We start from the raw sequence: 23,293 nt of genomic DNA on the forward strand, positions 1-23,293 counted from the left end.
AGTAATCCATGCCCTTAGTCTGCTTGTCTTCAGCAAACTGTTTGCAGGTTTTCTTGTGCATCATCTTTAGAAGAGGCTTCCTTCTGGAACGACAGCCATGAAGACCAATTTGATGCAGTGTGCGGTGTATGGTCTAAACACAGACAGGCTGACCCCCCACCCCTTCAACCTCTGCAGTAATGCTGGCAGCACTTATACGTCTATTTCACAAAGACAACCTCTGGATCAAATGCTGAGCATGTGCACTCAACTTCTTTGGTAGACCATGGCGAGGTCTGTTCTGAGCGGAACGTGTCCTGTTAAACCGCTGTAAGGTCTTTGCCACCGTGCTGCAGCTCAGTTTCACGGTCTTTGCAAACTTCTTATAGCCTAGGCCATCTTTATGTAGAGCAAAAATTATTTTTTTCAGATCCTTAGAGAGTTCTTTGCCATGAGGTGCCATGTTGAACTTCCAGTGACCAGTATGAGAGAGTGACAGCGATAACACCAAATTTAACACACCTGCTCCCCATTCACACCTTGTATACCTTGTAACACTAAGGAGTCACATGACATTGGGGAGGGAAAATGGCTAATTGGGCCCAATTTGAACATTTTCACTTAGGGGTATACTCACTTTTGTGTCCAGCGGTTTAGACATTAATGGCTGTGTGTTGAGTTATTTTGAAACAGCAAATTTACACTGTTATACAAAGTGTACACTCACTACTTTACATTGTAGCAAAGTGTCATTTCTTCAGTGTTGTCACATGAAAAAATATAATAAAATATTTACAAAAATGTGAAGGGTTGTACTCACTTTTGTGAGATACTGTATACCATAGTTTGCAGGTGCTATACCTTTCACGCAAACCAATCAATAAACACTTATTGGGATTTTTTAAACCAAAAACATGTAGCTGAATACATTTGAGCCAAAACATGAAGAAATTTAAAAATTTTTATTAGCTATGTTTCATGGTATAAAGTAAAAAATGTTGTTTCTTCAAAGTTTTACAACTTTTTTCTTTTATATGGCAAAAACGAAAAAACCCAGTGGGGTGATCAAATACCACCAAAAGAAAGCTCTATTTGTGTGGAAAAAGGATATCAATTTTGCTTGGGTACAGTGTTGAGTGACCATGCAATTGACAGTTAAATTAGCGCAGTGCAGAATAGCAAAACATGGCCTGGTCATGAAGGGGAGTAAATCTTCTGGAGCTGAAGTGGTTAAAGGAAGTTGAAAAGCAGCACATTTACTGTCTGAATCACCAGGTGAAAATAATGGAAAAAAGACTAAAAAAAAAACAAAACAAAAAAAATGAATGCAGCCACATTTACAAAATGACTGCATTATATTACATTTTTGTTTTTAGGTTTAATACTGCTTTTAAGGCATTCTGATAGTTCATCTTGTTACTCAACATAACAACTAAATATAAAGAATTACTGCGCCAATGACATCTAAACGAGCTGCAGACACTGCAACACAACAATGTTGTATAGAATACAAATAGAAAAAAGTGCTGCGCTAAATCAAACTAGATGTTGAGAACGCCCACTAAAGGGTTACACTGAAGATGCAATAAAAAATCTAAAACCTTGGAAGTAACTGTCAGTGTAATAAACACGAAAGAGCAATGTAGCAAATGTGTAAGTGATCAGCAGAGATGCAACCATATAATGTGCAAAAAAAACAAAATGGTTAAAGTGCAAAAACATTTGTCCAAAAATATGCATGTGAAAACTGGAAACCAAAGAGAATCAGGAGCGCTTAACAAAGCCAATGGACTACTACCAGGGGTGAAGAGTTATACAGGCAGAGAAGTAATAACCATAAGGAATCTCCCGATAGTTGTCATCATCTCGTCTGAATCTCAATTAGGCCAATACGTAGGTGCCCAAGAAAACAAAGAACCACTATCACTGGTACAACTTCATAAAAAGTAGAACACTTACATGCTTCCAGTAATTTACAAGCGTTTTTAATAGACAATGTTGTGATCACAAAAGGTTCGTAGTGGCGCAATGTGGTGGAGTAGACTCACAGGACCCAACGCGTTTCGTCTGAAGAGACTTTAACTGGGCTATGTTCATACCCCAGTTTTGGTCTCTTCAAACTAAATGCGTCAGATCGTGTGAGTCTACTCCACAGTATCAGGAGTATATCCCCCCGGAAAACATCCCCCTGGACATAATCCACCCCGGGACAACATCCCCCCCGGATAATATCCCCCCGGGACAACATCCCCCGGGCAATAACCCCCCGGAAAACATCCCCCTGGACATAGGGTTAGAGGGGGGATGTTGTCTAGGGGGATATTGTCTAGGGAAGATATTGTCTGGGGGGATTTTGTCCAGAGGGGATATTGTCCGGGGGGATGTTGTCCAGGGGGGGTATTGTCTGGGGGGATATTGTCTGGGGGAATGTTGTCCAGGGGATATTGTCCAGGGGGATGTTGTCCAGGGGGGATATTGTCCGGGGGGATGTTGTCCAGGGGGGATGTTGTCCAGGGGGGATATTGTCCGGGGGGATATTGTCCAGGGGGATATTGTCCGGGGGGATGTTGTCCGGGGGGATGTTGTCCAGGGGGGATATTGTCCAGGGGGATATTGTCCGGGGGGATATTGTCCGGGGGGATGTTGTCCAGGGGGGATATTGTCCAGGGGGATGTTGTCCAGGGGGGATATTGTCCAGGGGGATATTGTCCGGGGGATGTTGTCCAGGGGGGATATTGTCCGGGGGGATGTTGTCCAGGGGGGATATTGTCTGGGGGGTTATTGTCCAGGGGGATGTTGTCCAGGGGGGATATTGTCCGGGGGGATATTGTCCGGGGGGATATTGTCCGGGGGGATGTTGTCTAGGGAGGATATTGTCCGGGGGGATATTGTCCGGTGGGATATTGTCCGGGGGGATGTTGTCCAGGGAGGATATTGTCCGGGGGGATATTGTCTGGGGGATATTGTCCGGGGGGATATTGTCCGGGGGGATATTGTCCGGGGGGATATTGTCCGGGGGGATATTGTCCGGGGGGATGTTGTCCAGGGAGGATATTGTCCGGGGGGATATTGTCCGGGGGGATGTTGTCCAGGGGGGATATTGTCCAGGGGGATGTTGTCCAGGGGGGATATTGTCCAGGGGGATATTGTCCGGGGGGATATTGTCCTAGAATCCTACTCCACCACAGTGCACCACTAGGAACCTTTTGTGATCACAACATTGTCTATTCAAACCGCTTGTAAATTACTGGAAGCATGTAAGTGTTCTACTTTTTATGAAGTTGTACCAGTGATAGTGGTTCTTTGTTTTCTTGGGCACCAACGTATTGGCCTAATTGAGATTCAGGCGAGATGATGACAACTATCGGGAGATTCCTTATAGTTATTACTTTTCTCTGCCTGTATGACTCTTCGCCCCTGGTAGCAGAGTCCATTGGCTTTGATTCTCTTAGGTGACGGTTGCACTCAGGGTGTTAAGTTTCCAGTTTCAGAACACGGGCTTCCATGGATATGGACTTTAATTCACAGCGCTTCTGTTGCTGATCGATGAACTTACTCGTTTTTTAAATTTTATTTATGAAGTGTGTTTATTATTGCCAGCTTTTTTGCACAAATATTTTTGCACTTTAACCATTTCGTTTTTTTGCACATTATATGGTTGCATCTTTGCTGATCACTTACACATTTGCTACATCGCACTTTCATATTTATTACACTGACAGTTACTTCCTAGGTTTTAGATTTCATCTTCTTACACCACGTCACCAATAACCAAGGCTCTATAGAAAGAACTGTGGAGGAATGATCCCATTATCTTCCAGGCACAGTACGGGGGATCTTCCAGGCACAGTACGGGGGATCCCCTAGTGAGCGGCACACTCCGGACTCCGCTGTCCCCGGTGACATAGGTGGAGCAGGCGGCAGATCCCGGCGCTGATCACTGGTTGGCTCCATGTCGTGGCTTGTGGCTTCCTTGGCTCCTCCCCCCATGTCTCTGTCTCTCTGTCTCTCTCTCTCTCTCGCACTGTGATGCTGCTGAGCTGCTGCCGCTGATGCCTCGTCCAGCCAGGCAGGCAGCCGGAGCTCTCAGCCCTCTGCCAGTGTAGAGCCGGAGCGGGGCGGACACTGGCACTGTGCGATCCCTGCACGCTCACCCTCCACTGCTATGGATCTATTCGACTTTTTCCGGGACTGGGACCTGGATCAGCCATGGTAGGAATTCTCCTTCTGTCCTGATTTTACCTTTGTTAGGTGTCACATCCCCCCAGCGGTGCCCCTATAGAGGAGCTCAGGTCCACCTTGGCATCAGCTGTGCCCGGCACTTCCAAGACTTTCTGCTGCCTGATCTACCTGGGCTGTGGACGAGCTGTCACCAGGCTGCTGTCACCGGGCTGCTGTCATTGGGCTGCTGTCACTGGGCTGCTGTCACCGGGCTGCTGTCATTGGGCTGCTGTCACTGGGCTGCTGTCACCGGGCTGCTGTCTATGGGCTGCTCTCACTGGGCTGCTGTCACCAGGCTACTGTCATTGGGCTGCTGTCACTGGGCTGCTGTCACTGGGCTACTGTCACCAGGCTACTGTCATTGGGCTGCTGTCACTGGGCTGCTGTCACCAGGCTACTGTCATTGGGCTGCTGTCACTGGGCTGCTGTCACTGGGCTGCTGTCATTGGGCTGCTGTCACTGGGCTGCTGTCACTGGGCTGCGGTCATTGGGCTGCTGTCACTGGGCTGCTGTCACCAGGCTACTGTCATTGGGCTACTGTCATTTGGCTGCTGTCACCAGGCTGCTGTCATTGGGCTGCTGTCATTGGATTGCTGTCATTGGGCTGCTGTCACTGGGCTGCTGTCATTTGGCTGCTGTCACCAGGCTGCTGTCATTGGGCTGCTGTCATTGGATTTCTGTCATTGGGCTGCTGTCATTGGGCTGCTGTCATTGGGCTGCTGTCACTGGGCTGCTGTCACCAGGCTACTGTCATTGGGCTGCTGTCACTGGGCTGCTGTCACCAGGCTACTGTCATTGGGCTGCTGTCACCGGGCTGCTGTCATTGGGCTGCTGTCATGTCACTGAGCTGCTGTCATTGTTCTGCTGTCACTGGGCTGCTGTCACCGGGCTGCTTCCCATTCTCTCTTCCCTTTATTCCTTCTGATGTGATGATGTTCTGCTGCTGGCAGCTTGGAGCTATTCAAAGCCATGGGCTAAGTTTTCCAGATGCCATTACAAGGAAGCATGCCAATGGCTCTAACCTGGGCATCAGCTTGCTTCTTATACCTGGGGGGGGGGGGGGGGGCATCAGGTCTTTGTACATAGCAAGATTTGCTGGGTGTTCCCTGCCTGACCTATAGGGCTTTTTTTTATTATTTACATATATTTTTTTTATATATTTTTATATTATTTAACATTTTATATCTTTTATATATCATTGCATATATTTTCTATATCTTGTACATTTTATATTATTATTACTATACAGGATTTATGTAGCGCTAACAGTTTAAGCAACGATTAATATTTTTTATATAATATTGTATTATTATTATTATTGGATATTATTATATATTATTGTATATTTTTTTTATCTTATTGTTATATATTATAAAACATTTTTTTTACCTTTTATATATTATTGGATATTTTTTCTATATCTTTGTATATGTTATTGAACATTTTTGTATTTTTTTAGATATTATTGTAGATATATTTATCTTATTTTTATATATTATTAAACATTTTAGATGTTTATATAATATTGTATATACATTTTTATTTTTGGATTAATATATATTATAAGTATTTTTAGATTTTTATATACATTTATTTTAAATGATTAAAGATTTTGTATTTTTATATATATTACTATTTTTAGAATTTTTATATCATTTTTATATTACCTATATATATATATATTTATTTTTCTTTATATTTTGCTCCTCATCATATAGGCTGCTGTGAATGAACTCAGTAATTACCAAAATACACTCATACATCAGTGTGTCTAATGCACTTATAATCATTCTGTCAATGGCGCAGTCTTTAACGTGTTAGCAGACCTCTTATTACACTTTAAAAGACTTGACTTGTGCTATTGATTAGACTTTTTGAATTTTTTTTTTTTTTTGTAACAGCAGTGCAGTCTGCTGGTTTACTATAAGTGAATGGCAGTTGTTATAACAGAGTTCTTTGTTATTTAATAAACATGACATATATTTGTAAATCTTCCTAGCTCTGTTTTGTACATAGTGTGTGTTTCTTCATTTGTAGGAAGTATTTGATAAGTTGGGTGATGATGTTGAAGGATCAGAGAAGCATAGCAGCTGCTCTGTAGAAATGTGGTCATCACCTCATCCTTTTTGTCCATCTGAAAATGAGCATCTGAAAAAACTTCTTGTAAAGTGCACACGTTTCCCCTTTGAAGGGCTGCTTGACAGGTTGTTGAAATGTTTGAGATGCCAGCACTGTGTGTTGTCAGGTAAATGGAATGAATGGCTTTCCATAGCTGTGAATTCACGTGCTCTTCCTCTGGGTTTAATTAGAAAAGATCAGAGGATACAGTTTATTATTTAACAGCATTAATGTAAAAAAAAAAAAAAAAAAAAATCAGTTATCTGATGAACGCAATGTGATGGAGATGGTCGGTTATAATCAATGGATTTTCCATGCTTGTGATCTGATGCTGATGTTGGTAATGTCATTCATTTGGGCTGATTTACTAAGGCTAAAATCAATTTGTATATTGTCGCAACCTGTAATGACCAATCAGAAATCTTGTTTCAGTGTTCTGACTGCTCTGGAAAGTGAATTTTGATTGCCCCTGGAAATTGTTCTTTGTGTGGCACTTTGGCTGGATTTATAAATAAAGACTATTGATGTCTCCTATAAAGCATGTTGGGTTATGTTCATTTTAAATTCCCCCCATACTCTTTATTGATAAGCTCTGATTATGATAGGAATTTATGACAAATCTTTTGTGTATAGTAATCTTTTAAATGACATCCATTCTTTCTAAGCTAAAACAGAGTCACCCAACAGATGAGAAAATATCAATCCACATCATTTATATTTAAGGCTTCATTATTTTACATTATGTTATTTTTATTTATTCTGCATCATTTATATTTAAGTCTTCATTATTTTACATTATGTTATTTTTATTTATTCTGCATCATTTATATTTAAGTCTTCATTATTTTACAATATGTTATTTTTATTTATTCCACGCCATTTATATTTAAGTCTTCATTATTTTACAATATGTTATTTTTATTTATTCTGCATCATTTATATTTAAGTCTTCATTATTTTACAATATGTTATTTTTATTTATTCCACACCATTTATATTTAAGTCTTCATTATTTTACAATATGTTATTTTTATTTATTCCACACCATTTATTTTTAAGTCTTCATTATTTTACAATATTTTATTTTTATTTTTTCCGCATCATTTATATTTAAGTCTTCATTATTTTACAATATGTTATTTTTATTTGTGCCGTATCATTTATATTTAAGTCTTCATTATTTTACAATATGTTATTTTTATTTATTCCGCATAATTTATATTTAAGTCTTCATTATTTTACAGTATGTTATTTTTTTTTTTAATTCCGCATCATTTATATTTAAGGCTTCATTATTTTACAATATGTTATTTTTATTTATTTCACATTTATATTTGTCTTCATTATTTTACAGTATGTTATTTTTATTTATTCCGCATTTATATTTAAGTCTTCATTATTTTATAATATGTTATTTTTATTTATTCCGCACCATTTATATTTAAGTCTTCATTATGTTACAATATGTTATTTTTATTTATTGCTCTATGCATTTATTGTTTGTGGTTTTGAGCTGGACTTGATGCCATTGTTCATGTTTGCTGTTTTCTGTAAGGACATTGATTATTTCCCAATATTTTATGACGCGATAAAATACTGTCTAATATACTGCAAAGTTCCAGCAATAAATGTGAGTTTTGGCATACAATGTGCTCCATCAAGCTAGCAGATCATTTATTCAGTAGGTATTGTGAGTATATGGCAATGTAATTCATTACTGAGCCTATCTGGCAGGATAACCCTCTGCATTCTTTCCCCACTCACGCCTGTATTGTTTATGGTCCAAGTGGAGTGTCATTGTTTTATTGTGTTGACTTAGTGACTGTAGCAAGGAATAAGCTACTGCAATCACTGTATATATAGATAACAAATACACACAGGCTGTTGGAATCACTGTCTCTCATTACCATAATGCTTCAGTAATGCCGTGAGCGCTATTTATTTGTAAGGACATCGAACATGTCTTTTCCGAATTTGTCGATCCCGATCAAACGTTCTCTTTAACCATTTAGCATGCTGCTCTTGGGTATATTATCACAAGCTGACATCGTCTTTATTGCTATCATTTTTTTGTGCCTTAGATTCTGCAGTTTTCTCTAAGATTTGTTATTTTTCAAAACCCATCTGTGACCTTCACTGACTGCATTGTAAAGTTTTAAGGCCTCTTTAACTACTTAGTAAAAACCTTCTGCAAACTCACTTTGTATAGTGTAGTGTGCAATTTTAGATTTCATGTTATTAAATAGGTATTTATTGTTACTTGGCTTGCAGTATCTATTTATTTTAGGGCAATGGTGAGTTCGTTTTTGCTTATCTAATCAGGTGTAATAATATTAAGAGGTATCTATCTGTAAATTCTGCACCAAAATTTAATTAGCCAACACAATTACAATTTCTTGAATCGAATGAACAGAATTCTGTGCTTTTATATTGCTGAACATGCCCAGCAGGGACATATGGGCCTAGTTAATAGGTCACGCACTGAGTAATAATGTGTGCAAGATATCGGAACCCGCAGCTACCAATTGGATTTCAATCTGCTGAAGCTAGAGGAGTAAGTGATGCATTTTGATTGGTTGCAAAGGTTTGCCAAATTTAGCACATTGCTTTCTGTCTTAAGATTTAGGCCTGATAGTATCATATGGACACATACGCTATATTGACAAAAGTATTGGGATGCCTGCCTTTACACGCACATGAACTTTAAAGGCATACCAGTCTTAGTCCGTAGGGTTCAATATTGAGTTGGCCCACCCTTTGCAGCTATAACAGCTTCAACTCTTCTGGGAAGGCTATCCACAAGGTTTAGGAGTGTGTCTATGGGAATGTTTGACCATTCTTCCAGAAGCACATTTGTGAGGTCAGGCACCGATGTTGGATGAGAAGGTCTGGCTCACAGTCTTCGCTCTAATTTATCCCAAAAGTGTTCTATTGGGTTGAGGTCAGGACCCTGTGCAGGCCAGTCAAGTTCCTCCACCCCGAACTTGCTTATCCATGTCTTTATAAACTTTGTTTTGTGCACTGGTCCAAATTATTTAGTGGAGGGGGCATTATGGTGTGGGGTTGTTTTTCAGGGCTTGGGCCTGGCCAGTGAAGGGAACTCTTAAGGTGTCAGCAAACCAAGACATTTTGGACAATTTCATGCTCCCAACTTTGTGGGAACGGTTTGGGGATGGCCCCTTCCTGTTCCAACATGACTGAGCACCAGTGCACAAAGCAAGGTCCATAAAGACATGGATGAGCGCGTTTGGGGTGGAGGAACTTGAGTGGCCTGCACAGAGTCCTGACCTTCACAGAGTCCAGAGTCCTGAATTAGAGTGGAGACTGCGAGCCAGGCCTTCTAGTCCAACATCAGTGCTTGACCTCACAAATGTGCTTCTGGAAGAATGGTTGAACATTCCCATAGACACACTCCTAAACCTTGTGGACAACCTTTCCAGAAGAGTTGAAGCTGTTATAGCTGCAAAGGGTGGGCCAACTCAATACTGAACCCTACAGACTAAGACTGGGATGCCAATAAAGTTCATGTGCCTGAAAATGCAGGCACCCCAATACTTTTGACACTATAGTGTATACATAGGGTTTTATTGTCAGCGTGTTATCTTAAAGGGTATTTTCAGTGATGCGCAAAATAAAATAACCAGCAACAGCCAGTTGGATTTTGCTTTACTCATATTAACTATTTACTAAAAGATGTATTCTGTATCATGTTGAATACATTTGAATGGATGCATGGATGCACACTCCTATTCATTAGATTCTTCTTCATATTTTGTCATATTTGTACATAAGACATAACTGATTTGAATATTTATGGCATTATGTTTAGGAGTCTTGCAGTGGAAATGTTGCAGGAAATTTGGTAATTTTCAGTACTATGTAGGGTCATTTGCAGTTGGGTCTAGTGGTCTATAAATGGTCTAGAAAGAATTATTCTTCATGTGCCAGCCAGATGGTTGTGTAACTTTTCTTATGGCCATTGTATCTATATAATGCTTGTCAGTTGCACATATAAACATCAAAGGGGTAAAAATCACTTTAAAGTGAAACAATAATGATCTTGGGGCAGTTTTATTTTAGCTTTTTAAATACATTATAAACCTAAGAGACAAAGCCACACTCTATAAAAGTCACACCATGAAGTTTAGCCAAAGTAGTTGGCTTTCATCACAGTCCACTCCCTAAACCACAACCCTCTGATACATTTCATCCCATTTAGGCTTTTTCGTAGAGGTAACCTCTACAAATAACCCCATTCGGAGTGAAATGCGTCAGCCAGAAGTGCCTTAGGGCGGGGACTGTGTTGGAAGCCAACTACATCAATTAAACTTTATGGTGTGACTTTTATGGAGTGAGGCTTTGTCTCTTGATTTTGCTTTATATTCTGAGCAGGGTGAGCTTTTAAAAGCCACCACCTAGAGCACTTGTGGACCTGGGTAACTGGGACTTGGATTGGTACTTCTTTACGATCCAAACTGTGGCCCCTGGGCTAGATGTGGCCCTTTGATTGCCTTCATCCGGGCCAATAAGTCACTTTTTCTCCCACTGATATTTGGAACTATTCCTCTCACTGACACCAACAATGAGGTACAATTTCTTCCATGGGCACCAATAGTGGGGCATTAATCCTCACACTGACACCAACAATGGGGCATTATTCCCCCCACTGAAAATAATGATGGGGTATATTTCCTGCCACAGATATAAAATATTCAGCATTATTCCTCCCACTAATACCACTAATAGGGTATTATTCCTTCTACTGACCATAGGTGCTATGTAATTTATTTACACCCACTGGCCACCAAGCCTAAAACATTGTCTACTCCCAATAACACTGGGGTATTTTCTACTCCTGCTGCCTATAGTTCCGCCCCACTAAAATCTAAAGGACAGTAAACTGGTCATTTAGTGTTAAGTAATCTATTCATATAGTATTACCTATAGCGTTTGCTTAAAACAATCCTGGAGAGATAAATAATAATAAAAACCAGTTCTATGCTGTTTAAAAATTATTCAACAGTTGTTAAAGTGCATATAAGGTGTAAAAAAAACCCTGTGATCAATTATAGGTGATATATGAAGAAAATATTCAAATAATACACTTTTAAAATTATATATAAATTCAGAGAATAATAACGGGAAAAAACACAAGTTCATAAACGGTGTATGAGGTACATGGATACTCTCACAAATTTTCCATACAGTTCATGTGCAAAAAAATGTGACTTCTTATGATGAAAGTTCAATTAAATAAATATAGTGCACAGTGAATAGTGCTTGGTGATAGGTTTTCCAATCAATCTCTGGTGTCACTCCTTATACTTCACCGTGACAAATAGAAGAATTTCTCACTCACCAGATCAATTGGGTCCTATGTGCCTTACGGCACTAAGACCATAAGAGCTTTGGTGACCCCCCAGGGCCGGGATATGTTCCCTCCAGATGGATAACTCCTCCTGTAGCAACGCTCCTCCTGCTATCCTCCTCCGGCCAAGGATGTATTTAAAAGAAGGGGAAGGTCCAGATAGTGCAGTAACGTTTTTCAAAAAGGTAATTTTATTGCACAATATCCAAACAAGCCATTTACAGGGTCCAAATGTAAGTAAAAAAGGATAAAACGCCGTCACATATACGGCTACGGTGTGGAGAGCGGTACTTCCGGCTTGCGTTCCACCCAGCTCATGTGACATCACAACGTGCGTTCCCACTAACGCGTTTCGTCATTGGCTAGACGTCCTCCCATTGCGCTATTGTATTCTGACTGTGGGAAGTTTCCCTCGAAATCAGAATATATTGATCAATGTTGGTGGCCATAACCACCAGCAGTGATTGCAGGTAAAAAACCCAACCAATAGATCAAACTCAGTACAACCAGCCTGTCCATAGATCAATCGAAATTCCTCTGGTTCCTGCAGAACCTGCTAAATTTCGATCCGTTTATGACCAGCTTTATCTAGCAAGGCGGACAAGTGCAGACGTTGAATACCAGGATGAAAATTTGAGACCTAAAGCAAACCAGTTAGAATCCATTCTGTTAAAGTCAAAGCAGTAAAATATGGATTGCTTGTTATAGGTTAGTGCAGTGATGGTGAACTTTGGCACCCCAGATGTTTTGGAATTACATTTCCCATGATGTTCATGCACTATGCAGTGTCATTGAGCATCATGGGAAATGTAGTTCCAAAACATCTGGGGTACCAAGGTTTGCCATCACTGGGTTAGTGCATTTATGAATTAGCTATAAAGAACAGAACTCTTTATTGAATACAACCAATATTCTTCATTGGGGGGCACGGGGAGGGGAAGGCTTTGGGCAGTTTTGTTCAGGATTTACATATAAGAGAGCCTTGGGCACACAGACTAATGATGAGGCCCACATTGCTGTGCATAGAAAAGAGTTTCATCCTGATTGATCTGAAATAATTTCAATGCAATAAAATGATTTCACTGTAATTCAAGTCACACAGAAAAATGTGCGAAACAGGGATATGCAAATGCACAAAAAAGCCTCTAAATTGCCTGGCTACGCTCTTGCTAAGTGTGAATAGGGGCTAAATACCTTAGATTGTACGCTCCTTGAGGGCAAGGACTGATGTGAAAGTGTAATGTATATGTAAAGCGCTGCGTAAATTGACAGCGCTATATGAGTAACTGAAATAAATACGGTAACCCATAGCAACCAATTAATATTTACCCTTTTAAGTCATCCTAGTACAACATGAATTCTGATTGGTTGTCGCGTGTTACTGCAATGAAAAATTAGCACTAGAAAAAAAGAACTCTGGTTTATTTTATCGAATGGCTCTTCTGAAAAGCCCACACAGTTATGACATTAACCTAAACTAAACCAAAACCCTTTAATTGTTTCCAAGATTTCTTTTGGCTTTGCAAACCAAAATTAGAACCCTATAGCCGCATACACGGCTGTTAAATGAGGGGAAGGATCTCATTCTGCCAGAAAATCACATCGATCGCTTTTACTTCTATATAATGTCTTGCAAGTGGCCTCATTACAGCGCAGCTTTGCAAACTGGCAGTTATGCAGGAAGAGACACAAATTCTCTAAACGTTATATAAATAGAAAGTTCAAAGGTCTCCGTGTGGCTGTCAGAGACCAGAGAAAGGCATCTGCAGGCCAGGTTTCTGCGCTGTCTGCGTGTGAGAAAACACTACACACCACAGCAGCAGCCTGCACTTTAACCATATTTCCTCCAACTAAAGGGGGGGATTCTCCCTGCTACACAAAGGTGGACTGTTTCAGTTCCAGCTAATGCTACATACCATGGCAGTCCATAGAACAGGCTACAGTAGCTTTGGAATAACTGGCTCACCCAATCTGTTTTTATTATAAATAGTGCTATGTTCCAAATTCATTCTCTGCATTATTAATCAGATAACTAATACTTTTTTCTGTAGAAGTAAAACCTTAACTGATGACGATTGTCAGAATCATTTTTCTATAGACAGACAGCATTATGCTACAAGGGAATAAACTCAGAATGAACAGACTACATGGAGATTAATAAAGCAGCACATTCCTCTGATTCCCTTTCGACACATAAACCGTTGTCTCTCTATTGCTTTGCTTTTTCCCATGTAGTAGTCTTTGGACAGGCTAGTGGGATATAAGACCAGTGATTGATCTATAAACACTGAAAATGAGAAGGAATGAATGAAACACAGTATATATTATACAATTTATCAAGAGTTTTTTTTTTCTTTTTTTTTAAATATTTTTATGGAAGAACAACAGCATGTACAATATATATAACAGTACAACAAGGTAATATCTAGGATGTATGTTTTACAGTGAAACCATTAAGCATTTTAGACTATATGGTTCCAAAGAGTCACATATATGCAATGGCATAAACAATGTGAACCAGGGGTAGGGGGAAGGTGGGTGGCATGGGGAAAGAGGGGTTGACCCTTCTCGCATGGGACGGGAGGAGAACCTCAACCATCAATAATCCAGGTGACTCTGTACTGGCCAGAAAGTGTGTTACATGTCATAATAATGATTTGGGGGTGCTAAGGGGGAATAGAATGGATAATGGGGGGTAACGGACTAGAATTCGTCCATGAGAGTCAGTTTCGGGTGAGGAGAGGAGAACTGTGCGATGTTCCCTTGAGAACAATGAGTTCACATAAGTGCCTTAGACCTTCAATCTTCCCAACGTGTTTGCAATTGAGGCTTGCAGATACCATTCTGTATTTTGGAAAGATGTCATCAAAGTTTTTCTTTCAGCTTTCTCTTTTGAGTGGAGCTTCTCTTTAATCTCTTGCCGACCACCCACCGTAGTACTAATGTGGCAGGGCGGCTCGGCTGCGCAAAATCATGTGGTACTACGTGATTTTGTGCACAAGGTTTCGGCGACGCGCTCCCGATGTGTTTAGACACAGCGGGAGGCGGGCCACAGGAGGAGCGGCGGCGATCGCCACCTTCCTCCCACGATCATCAGGTAAACTGACAGAAGACCCACCTGCCAAAGCAGGCGAGTCTTCTGTCAGACAGGCAGGGAGAGATCAGGAGCTTTTGCGCAAACCAATTAAAATACACTTTTTGTACAGGGGAGCAAGTTTGCACATTTTCTCCTTTGCGTTAAAGCGTAAATATTTTTGGGGCTGTCTCTGCCAATTCGATGTTCAGGTGTTCATGTCCAGGCAATTAAAGGTACTGTGTGGCCTTGAGAGGTGACTACTCTTTGGCTTCTGGCTCACTTTGCTTTGTGTGACCCTATGACAGGTTTGCTGTAAGAAGCTTTTACTTTGAGAATATGATATATAAATATACAGAAAAGATCAGTCTTACTTTTCTTAGCAGTCTATAAAAACCCTATTTTGTTCAAAGCACGTCATAATATTATGTATTGAACTACAATAGAATCTGAGCCAAGCCCTCATTAATTCCTAGATAAACATTGGCCTAGTTGAATGTGTATTGTATGTGTTCATTCCATTATTCATTCTAACATTTACAGCTTCCCACACTCAGTCACGAAATGGAAGCACAGTTATATAGCGCAGTAGGTGCAAAATGTACTCTGCACTTGGATATTTAAAACAACACTGTTGTTAATATTTGTCTTCCTGGCAATGTGCAATGAACACAAGACTGATGTTGAGGGAAAGATGCACAGATATTTTGTTCGAACATTTTTTTTTTTAAATTAACCTGGATTCAGGCGGGTCAAGCATTTGGGTGTTCATTCCTTTCATTGCCTAGAATACGAATTCATTTTGGCTTTTAAAATGAACGATTAAGTGCAAATGCACCTAGTGTTAAGGCGCATTTAGGCACGTCAGGTGTTTTTTCTGGCCAAGCGCTCCTCCTGAACGTGATTTTGGGTCTTCAGCTTTCTGCCCCTAAACTCTTCTTCCTCTAAACCAGTGTTTATTCTACCTCTTTTTGTTCAAAGTACTCTTTAAATTATGCATAATCTCAAGGCACCCCATTCTATAATGTGAAAAACTAAACTAAATAGTTTTACATAACACAGCAACATCAACACACATAGGACAAAACATTAAAGGAGACATCTTCTGCCAAAGCGAATACACCTTTTCACATTGGTACTGACTAGAATTCCAATGTTTTTTTTATCCCTCACTCAGCTAATAAAACCCCAGATGCTGTGCAAGTGCCCAATTCCTCCTTATCAACTGATGGCACCAATGGTTGGTAGGATGCTGACGGCTGGAAGGTTGTAATGGTGCACAATAAAAACCTGTGGTTTTGTGTAACTAAAAAGCAGGCTTCATTAACTCGCTGCTTGTATACAATTTTGGGCAAATTTTTGTAATTTTTCCAAGACACCCCTGAAGAAATCAGAAGGCATCCCAGGGTGCCTGGGCACCCTTGTTGAAAAAGGCTTCTCTAAATGCCCATGTGTACATAGACTAACTGTACAGAGGAATTTATGGACAGAAAAAAAGTCAAAAACCTGTACAATAGGCTTATTTTTAGCTGCAGTGTGCATTAGACCTCAAACTAGCACTATTTCAAATAATGGCTCACTTGTGTACATACAGTGATGTGCAATAAAAATCTTACACTAAAAAGCATATTTGTGAATAGGTTCTTGATAAATGTTTTCAATGATCAGTGGAGAGTCTAGGAAGGAGAAGTGTCCCACTCCTTTTTTTACAGGTAGTCAAGATTTTGGTATGATTTCAGCTGCCCATATCTCTAGATCTACTTACCACGTTGAAATGCTGTTTTTAGTGTGTTCACCTCTGTTTATGTATGTCATCAACATATGGATATGTCCTCAACATATGGGTATTGTTGTCAAGGTTTGTCAAACAGAATGGGTTTTTTTTACTAAAGGGAAAAAGACTGTGCACTGTGCAAAGTGCAGTTGCACGCTACAAGTGCAGTTCCTCCAGATCTTAGTACCGTAAGTGAGGAGAAACTCTGCTGACGTTCCATCATCCAATCATGTGCAAGCAAAATGCTGTTTTTTTTAATTTTCCTTACACGTGATTGGGTATTCTTTGCAAGTGAAGCCTTACCTCATATACTGAGCCCTGGAGCAACTGCAGTTGCAGAGGGTAACTGCACTTTGCGAAGTGCACAGTCTACTTGGCTTTAGAAAATTAACCCAAATGTGTCATTATGAGAAGTTCATTAACCTTCTTAGCGGTATTCCCGAGCGTGGCTCGGGGGTTAAATTTCAGAGCCAAAAGCGGTAACCCCAAGCCACACTCGGGGTACCGCCAGAAGCATCGCTGGATCCTGAAAGCGGGGTTACTTACCTTGTCACCAGGATCCAGCGATGTATCCCGACGGTGTCTAGCGGCGGATCTTCATCCCGATCCTCTCCGTGCCCCGGCTTCCATCTCCTGCGACGTGACGTTCGCAGGGGGATGGAACCGGGGGAATATATATATATATATATATATATATAATATATATATATATATACAGTATATATATATATATGTATACATACTTTAACTTTTTTATAGTTTTTTATTATATTATAATTTATGATTTTGTGTTTCAAACTTTATCATACCCGATATGTTATAAAGAAGAACACACAGTAAAATAAAATCATATGTAAAAAGTTGGTTTGGGCTGCTCATTCTTAAGAATTACATGCAAAATAATGGTACCGCTTTCAGCACCTAAAATCCGAAAGAATTATACCGCCAGGGAGGTTAAACTGATACAATGGTAGCAAAACAGATCCTGTGTGTGAGCAAATATGGCTGCCCCCTGTGTGCATTGACCAATACAAACTCTACAAATGAAAAAAAAATAGGGTTTATAAAATATTAGCACTCACTGTTTTAATTTGAAAGACTATAGTTTCTCTTTAAAGGTGTACTGCTAAAAAACCTTGGTACTAGCTGCCTGAAATACTTCCAGAAGCTGGAGCTTCAAGAGTCAAAAGTTTAAACCTAGGATGCCTTTCATATTTAGAATTGCTTCCATTTGTACAGCCTTCTGGAAAAAACAAAGGCCCTACACCAAAGATATGACTGCTCTGTTTTGTACCAAAGTCATTTTCATTACAGATCATCCTTCAAGCTAGTGCTTGCCATCAGTTTTATTCAAAGAGAGAAACTCTGTCTTACACATCATTTTCCATTGACACTTTCACTTTGACAGATCATTGCTATTATTGCAGAGGCCTTCTTCTTGCCACATTTAACTTGTCATAACATACATGTGTGCATACTTTGAACTTTGAACCACAAAACCAGCCTTGGTCCTATTAAGTCCTGCACACAAAACACTGCACACAATGAATGTAGGGGGTTAGTGTACCAGTGCACATAAAAATACATCATATCATGATTAATAAAAACAATCACTTAAGATTTACAGTTATAAATTACAAGGGTTGTTTTGCCTGCTGGTTTTGTGAATCGAATCGTCACCTTTATTAAACACAGCATGTCAGAGATAAGTGGGAATCAAGACAAAAGGTTCCTTTTAAGATTTTTTTTCAAGTTATGGTAGTCAGTGCTGTAAGTCACCATAAGATAGTAGAGAAAATGGACACACACAAACATTTTTCATGTAATAGGCACAGAACTTCATAATATCTGCTCTCCTGATGTTAGTAAAAGTGCTCTTAGTTTTAAGACAATATCTTACTTTTCCATAGACCAAGTTCCTCTTTATATCACATGTATTTATGATAATCCATGTACAATGGCGCAAGACCATTAGTGAAGACACCCTGATTAATCCGTGTACAATGGCACAAGACCATAAGTGAAGACACCCTGATTAATCCGTGTACAATGGCACAAGACCATTAGTGAAGACACCCTGATTACTATCATATTGCACTCCAAGAGTCCCTAACCTGAGGTCAGTTTGATGTGCAATCATTGAGTTTAAGGCCTCATGTACACTGCTACTTGTAAGTGGACGTTTAGGAGCAGTTGGGCGTTTTTTTCACAAGCCTCTGAACCCTCCTCTGTGTTATCTTATCTGTCCATGTACCCTTAGTCGTTTACAGTCATTTAGAGGCAGTTGAGTTCAGTGTCGTTTTTTGGAATGCAATTATTTGCGTTCAGGATGTTCAGAACGTGTGTTTACCGGCGTTTCAAGCGCAAAACGCGACCGAACGCGATCACCCGCGTTTGGCACTTGCGTTTTTACTGTTTAAAGGGGAATGATTTTTTGACCTTTAAAAACTGATCTGAGCGCAAACGCCCGCTAAATGCCGCTAAACGCGGCATCCAAACGCGACACAAGGGACGTTTTAAACATCCTTTACATAGCTGTTAAATTCCAGCGTTCAAAGGACTTTTTAAAACGTCCCGTGTACATGTAGCCTTACTAGGAAACTGGCACTTCATAAACTGTTCATGGCTTTTGCAGATCTTTGTTGGTTCATCAACATCATGTTCAACTCTCTTTTGGTTCATCAACATCATGTGTGTCCTCACTAACAGTAGAAAGTAATGAGAGGTGTAAGGGGTTGTACCATTTTTAGTAGAAGTCAACGTGGATTACTAGAGCATCCTGGGTCTAAGGGTTTGTGGGACACTCCAGAATATGGCAAAAAAGAGATGCATGCACTAACATTCTGATAAAAGTTTTTTGGGGTGCAGATGTTAAAAAAAACTAATAAAATAGTAATCCGGCTAAGAGATTTCCATGAAGACTAATCGAAAAAAAGATGGTCTTCTAAGCTGGCCATACATGCCTTGGATTTCAGCTGACTTCTTCTGATTTTAAAGAAATTGGAGCCATGCTTGGCACTGTTGATACCACCTGGTTCGAAAAAAAAAAATGATGAAAAAATAAACTGAGTCAGTTGGAAAATTATTGGCCGAATAGTGACTGTATCCTCTCAGATGTATTCACTGTTCGGGTATTCAGGGAGCTGGGAATGTCACAGCTGTTTTATATATAATACCCGCCATGGGGATTAATCCATCTATGTTGTTTAGCATAAATGGGGAAGAGAAGAGAAATCTATGCATTACTAGCCTAGGCCTACAAATAAAGACTTTCCCACATAAGGGGCTTCATTTAAAATTCTACAAAGAAAAAAAAATTCCTGACAGATGCCATTTTGGCGTGCCAGCATCCTAATTAATTGCAATAATCTGCAAGTGAAGCAGTACTGTGATTGTTGTCACCTGCTTAGAAACTGCATTCAGTTCAGCTTACTTAATTATTTAAATTAGAAAATAATCATCTTCTGTTTAGTAAAGGCAGGTGAGAACTGTTTTTTTACTTAAGACCTTACATTTTTTATTAATAGTCAACAATAATGCTTTTGATGTTTATGTATGACTTCAAGTCATATACGTTACCATAATCACATTTTGAAATGACTAGAAACCCAGCAATGTACATAAACCTAATTTAGTAATATACCCACCCATTATGTATATATTGTTTTATTTATTTCCAATATTCATAAAATGCTGACATATTACAGAGTACAGGGAACCATTCATATTATTGTCTGTCCCCTGAAGGAGTCCACAATGTAATGATTGATGTGTATGTATAGAAAATATAATTTTTTTTTAACTGAGATTCCCTCATCAATGAATACAAATTTATGTTATCTTTTCATGTGTTTTTTTTTTATATTTGGATGGAACAATCGTGTTGGCTTTTACACTGGCAGTGAGGTTGCATTACGTTTTTATATCAAAATATATCCTATCTCTTAAAAAAAAAAAAAAGAAGCTTATTCAGTAGCATAAATGTCAACTTAAAGTTTCCAATGGCAGCGAGCCAGAATTCACATTTAAGGCTAGGTTCACACTGTTTGTGCGATAGAACACGTGTATTTTTGCACATCACGTGTAGGGCAGCCTATTAAATTCAGTGTATTGCCTTATGCACAAATGAAGTCCCAGACCCTTTTGCAAAATTGCATCACACCCAACCACCTGGTACTTCAGCATGAAAATGCACGCATTAGCACAGAGTCTCTTAACCCGGGTTCCGTGGAACGCTAGGGTTCCTCCAGAGGTTGCTAGTGGTTCCTTGACCAATAAGCAATTTCTGCCTCTCAAATGAGTAACCGCTGACACCAATGACCTTTTTAGCTATCTGTAAGGGGTAGTTGTTCTTCCCAATGACCACAAATGCAAGGAGCATTCTTCACATTGACCATCACGTTATTGTACTGTGAGCTGTAAATATAATAATTATTCCCTGAAGAGTTCACAGAAGGCAAAAGGCTATTTCAAGGGTTCCTCCATGTTAAAAAGGTTGAGAAAGACTGCATTAGCAGATGTGTCAGAGTGCCATTGACAATTAATGGCATCGCCAAGTGTCTGCTTAAGGTCAGTGCATTTGGGTGTGTCAGGAAAGCGTGTGATTTTGTGTGCGTTCCCAACATGCACAAAGTGTGGACCTAGCCTAAGGCTTTGTACATACGGTCATACACAAGCCAAGAGCTGTGTTTGTCTGCATAGGGAAATTGAAGTGTTCGGACACAGCATGATACAGTCAGACACAGCCGTTGCTCCCAATATGACATCTGTGCAGGTGAGGGTGCATGTCCCCTACCCACACTGTCTGCACCTGTACAGGTGCTGCGTCCCACTTGACATGAATGGGACTTCCTGTAGGAGGATGCATGAAACACCTGTGCATTTCTGTGCAGTCACACACGGCCCTTGCACGGGCTTAAGTTATCCCCGTGTGAATGAGGCTTAACCAGACTGACTTCTTCAAAGTAAAAAAGGGTTGCTATAGATTGCCTAATGGGCCTATATAATCAATCATTTTTGGAAGTTACAATAAAACTTGTGTTGTGCTAGAATTGAAGCATATGCAATAAGGCTCCATTCACACCTATTCAGTTTGCTTTTGAGCATTTCTGCAGTGCCTTTTGCTGTGATTTCTGTGTTTTTTTTACCACGATTTTGCCACGTGTTGTGTTTTTTAAGCTTTTTTGGGAAATTTTGTTGTTGGGCAGATTTAAAAAAGGAAATCGCTGCAAAATCTCAGTAAAAACGCACTACATGCTTTTCTGCAGCTTCTCCATTGAAGTCTATTGAACCAAAAAAAGCAAAAAAGCACCGTTTTTCACTTAAAAACGTCCCTGACCCTTTCCAAAACGCAGAGGCACAAAAATGCATTGATGTGAACGTGTTCCATAGGAACCCATGTTAGAAAAAATGTCTTGCATTTCTACAAAAAGCAATTCAAAAAACGCATTGGTATGAATGGGGCGTTAAGAGAAGTGGAATGGCTTCTTCCGCTCCTCATAAATATTTTCTTGTATTTATTTATTTTTTCCCTCAAGAAAATTGTTTTATATAGTTGCTTTTAAAGTCTCACAAATTATATCTTTTTTAAAAAAAAATCTAAGGTTGGGTTAATAATATTATTATTATTATAATACAGGATTTAAATTACGCCAGCAGTTTACGCAGCACTTTACAACATTCAGTCTTCTGTGTTGGGGATATCTATGTTTATCTAAGCCTAAAACCAGCCAAAAACTTTTTTTTTTTTTTTTCATTTTGGCTAGAACACATAAGGATTGAGCAAGAAAAGATTAAAAAAAAATCTGTCCAATGCGGACACAGATAAAGAGAGACTTTTTTTTTTAGAGCAGTAATGAGTTTTTTTTTCTTGTTACAGGGACAGTAAGCAGAGGAAAAGCCCCCCCAATGGTGTCAGTGACACCATCAGAAATTGTAATTCTTCCATTCTAATGCTAAAACAAATAGCTGGAGTTAGAACATCTGTCAAATTGGACATCTGTCAAAAGGAACATCTGTCAAATTGTTGCCTATATCCCTGCTGGGCAGATTGACCCTCTTTATTTGTTCAAGTGACCATTGTCAATGACAGAGAAACTGATAGAAAATTCAAAATGTTATGGTTGTCGCTAGAATAGGAGTTGAGGAAAATCTTCCAATGGATACACCTGTTCAGGTAAAACCTTAGATTGTAAGCTCCTTAGGGTCCTTTCACACGAACGATCCGATCAGATCCGCCTGTTAGTTTTTTAGGCGGATCTGATCTAATCCTCCATGCATCGCTATGGGGCAGCAGATGTCAGCGGAGACATCTCCGCTGACATCCGCTGCTATCCGATCCGATCCTGTCCATGAAATCCAGACGGATGGAAACCCTATTTATGATTTAACCATTTTCTACTCTATTAAAAAAAAAAAAAAACATTTTTGGCTATAGATGTGTTTTAAAGCTGAACTTCAGGGAAATTTCTGTTATGTTTAAAAAAAATAATGAAATGTATTTTGCATAGCTCTAGCCAGAATCTACTTTGATGTTGGCCTCCATGTACAGAACTAATCAGGGAAGGGATGGGTTAGCACTTTAATTAGGGCTTTGCTGCATTGCACAGCTGTGTTAATCTAACAGTGTGAACATATGTGAGTAGGAACAGAGAGTGACCTGTATGCTGCTGTTCCTTTATTGTCCAATTACAGGCTGGGGTGGACTGTGGACTAGACTAGGCTCTATTCCTTAGCTTCCATGTTGCCTGCAGGGCCATCT

The 23,293-nt window shown here is 39.7% G+C and overlaps 1 protein-coding gene across 1 annotated transcript in view; it reads left to right on the plus strand.

Moving 5' to 3' along the window:
- The first annotated feature begins 3,996 nt into the window (after nt 1–3,996).
- Nucleotides 3,997–23,293, plus strand: part of AFF2 (ALF transcription elongation factor 2) — a 775,685-nt gene continuing 756,388 nt past the window's right edge. Inside the window, exon 1 of the mRNA XM_082263635.1 lies at nt 3,997–4,191. Coding sequence (XP_082119761.1) covers nt 4,145–4,191 — 47 coding nt within the window. The 5' untranslated portion in view covers nt 3,997–4,144. The remainder of the gene's footprint in view (nt 4,192–23,293) is intronic.

Source organism: Pelophylax lessonae, assembly GCF_965119305.1.
Source record: "Pelophylax lessonae genome assembly, chromosome: 7".
NCBI classification, from domain to species: Eukaryota; Metazoa; Chordata; class Amphibia; order Anura; family Ranidae; genus Pelophylax; species Pelophylax lessonae.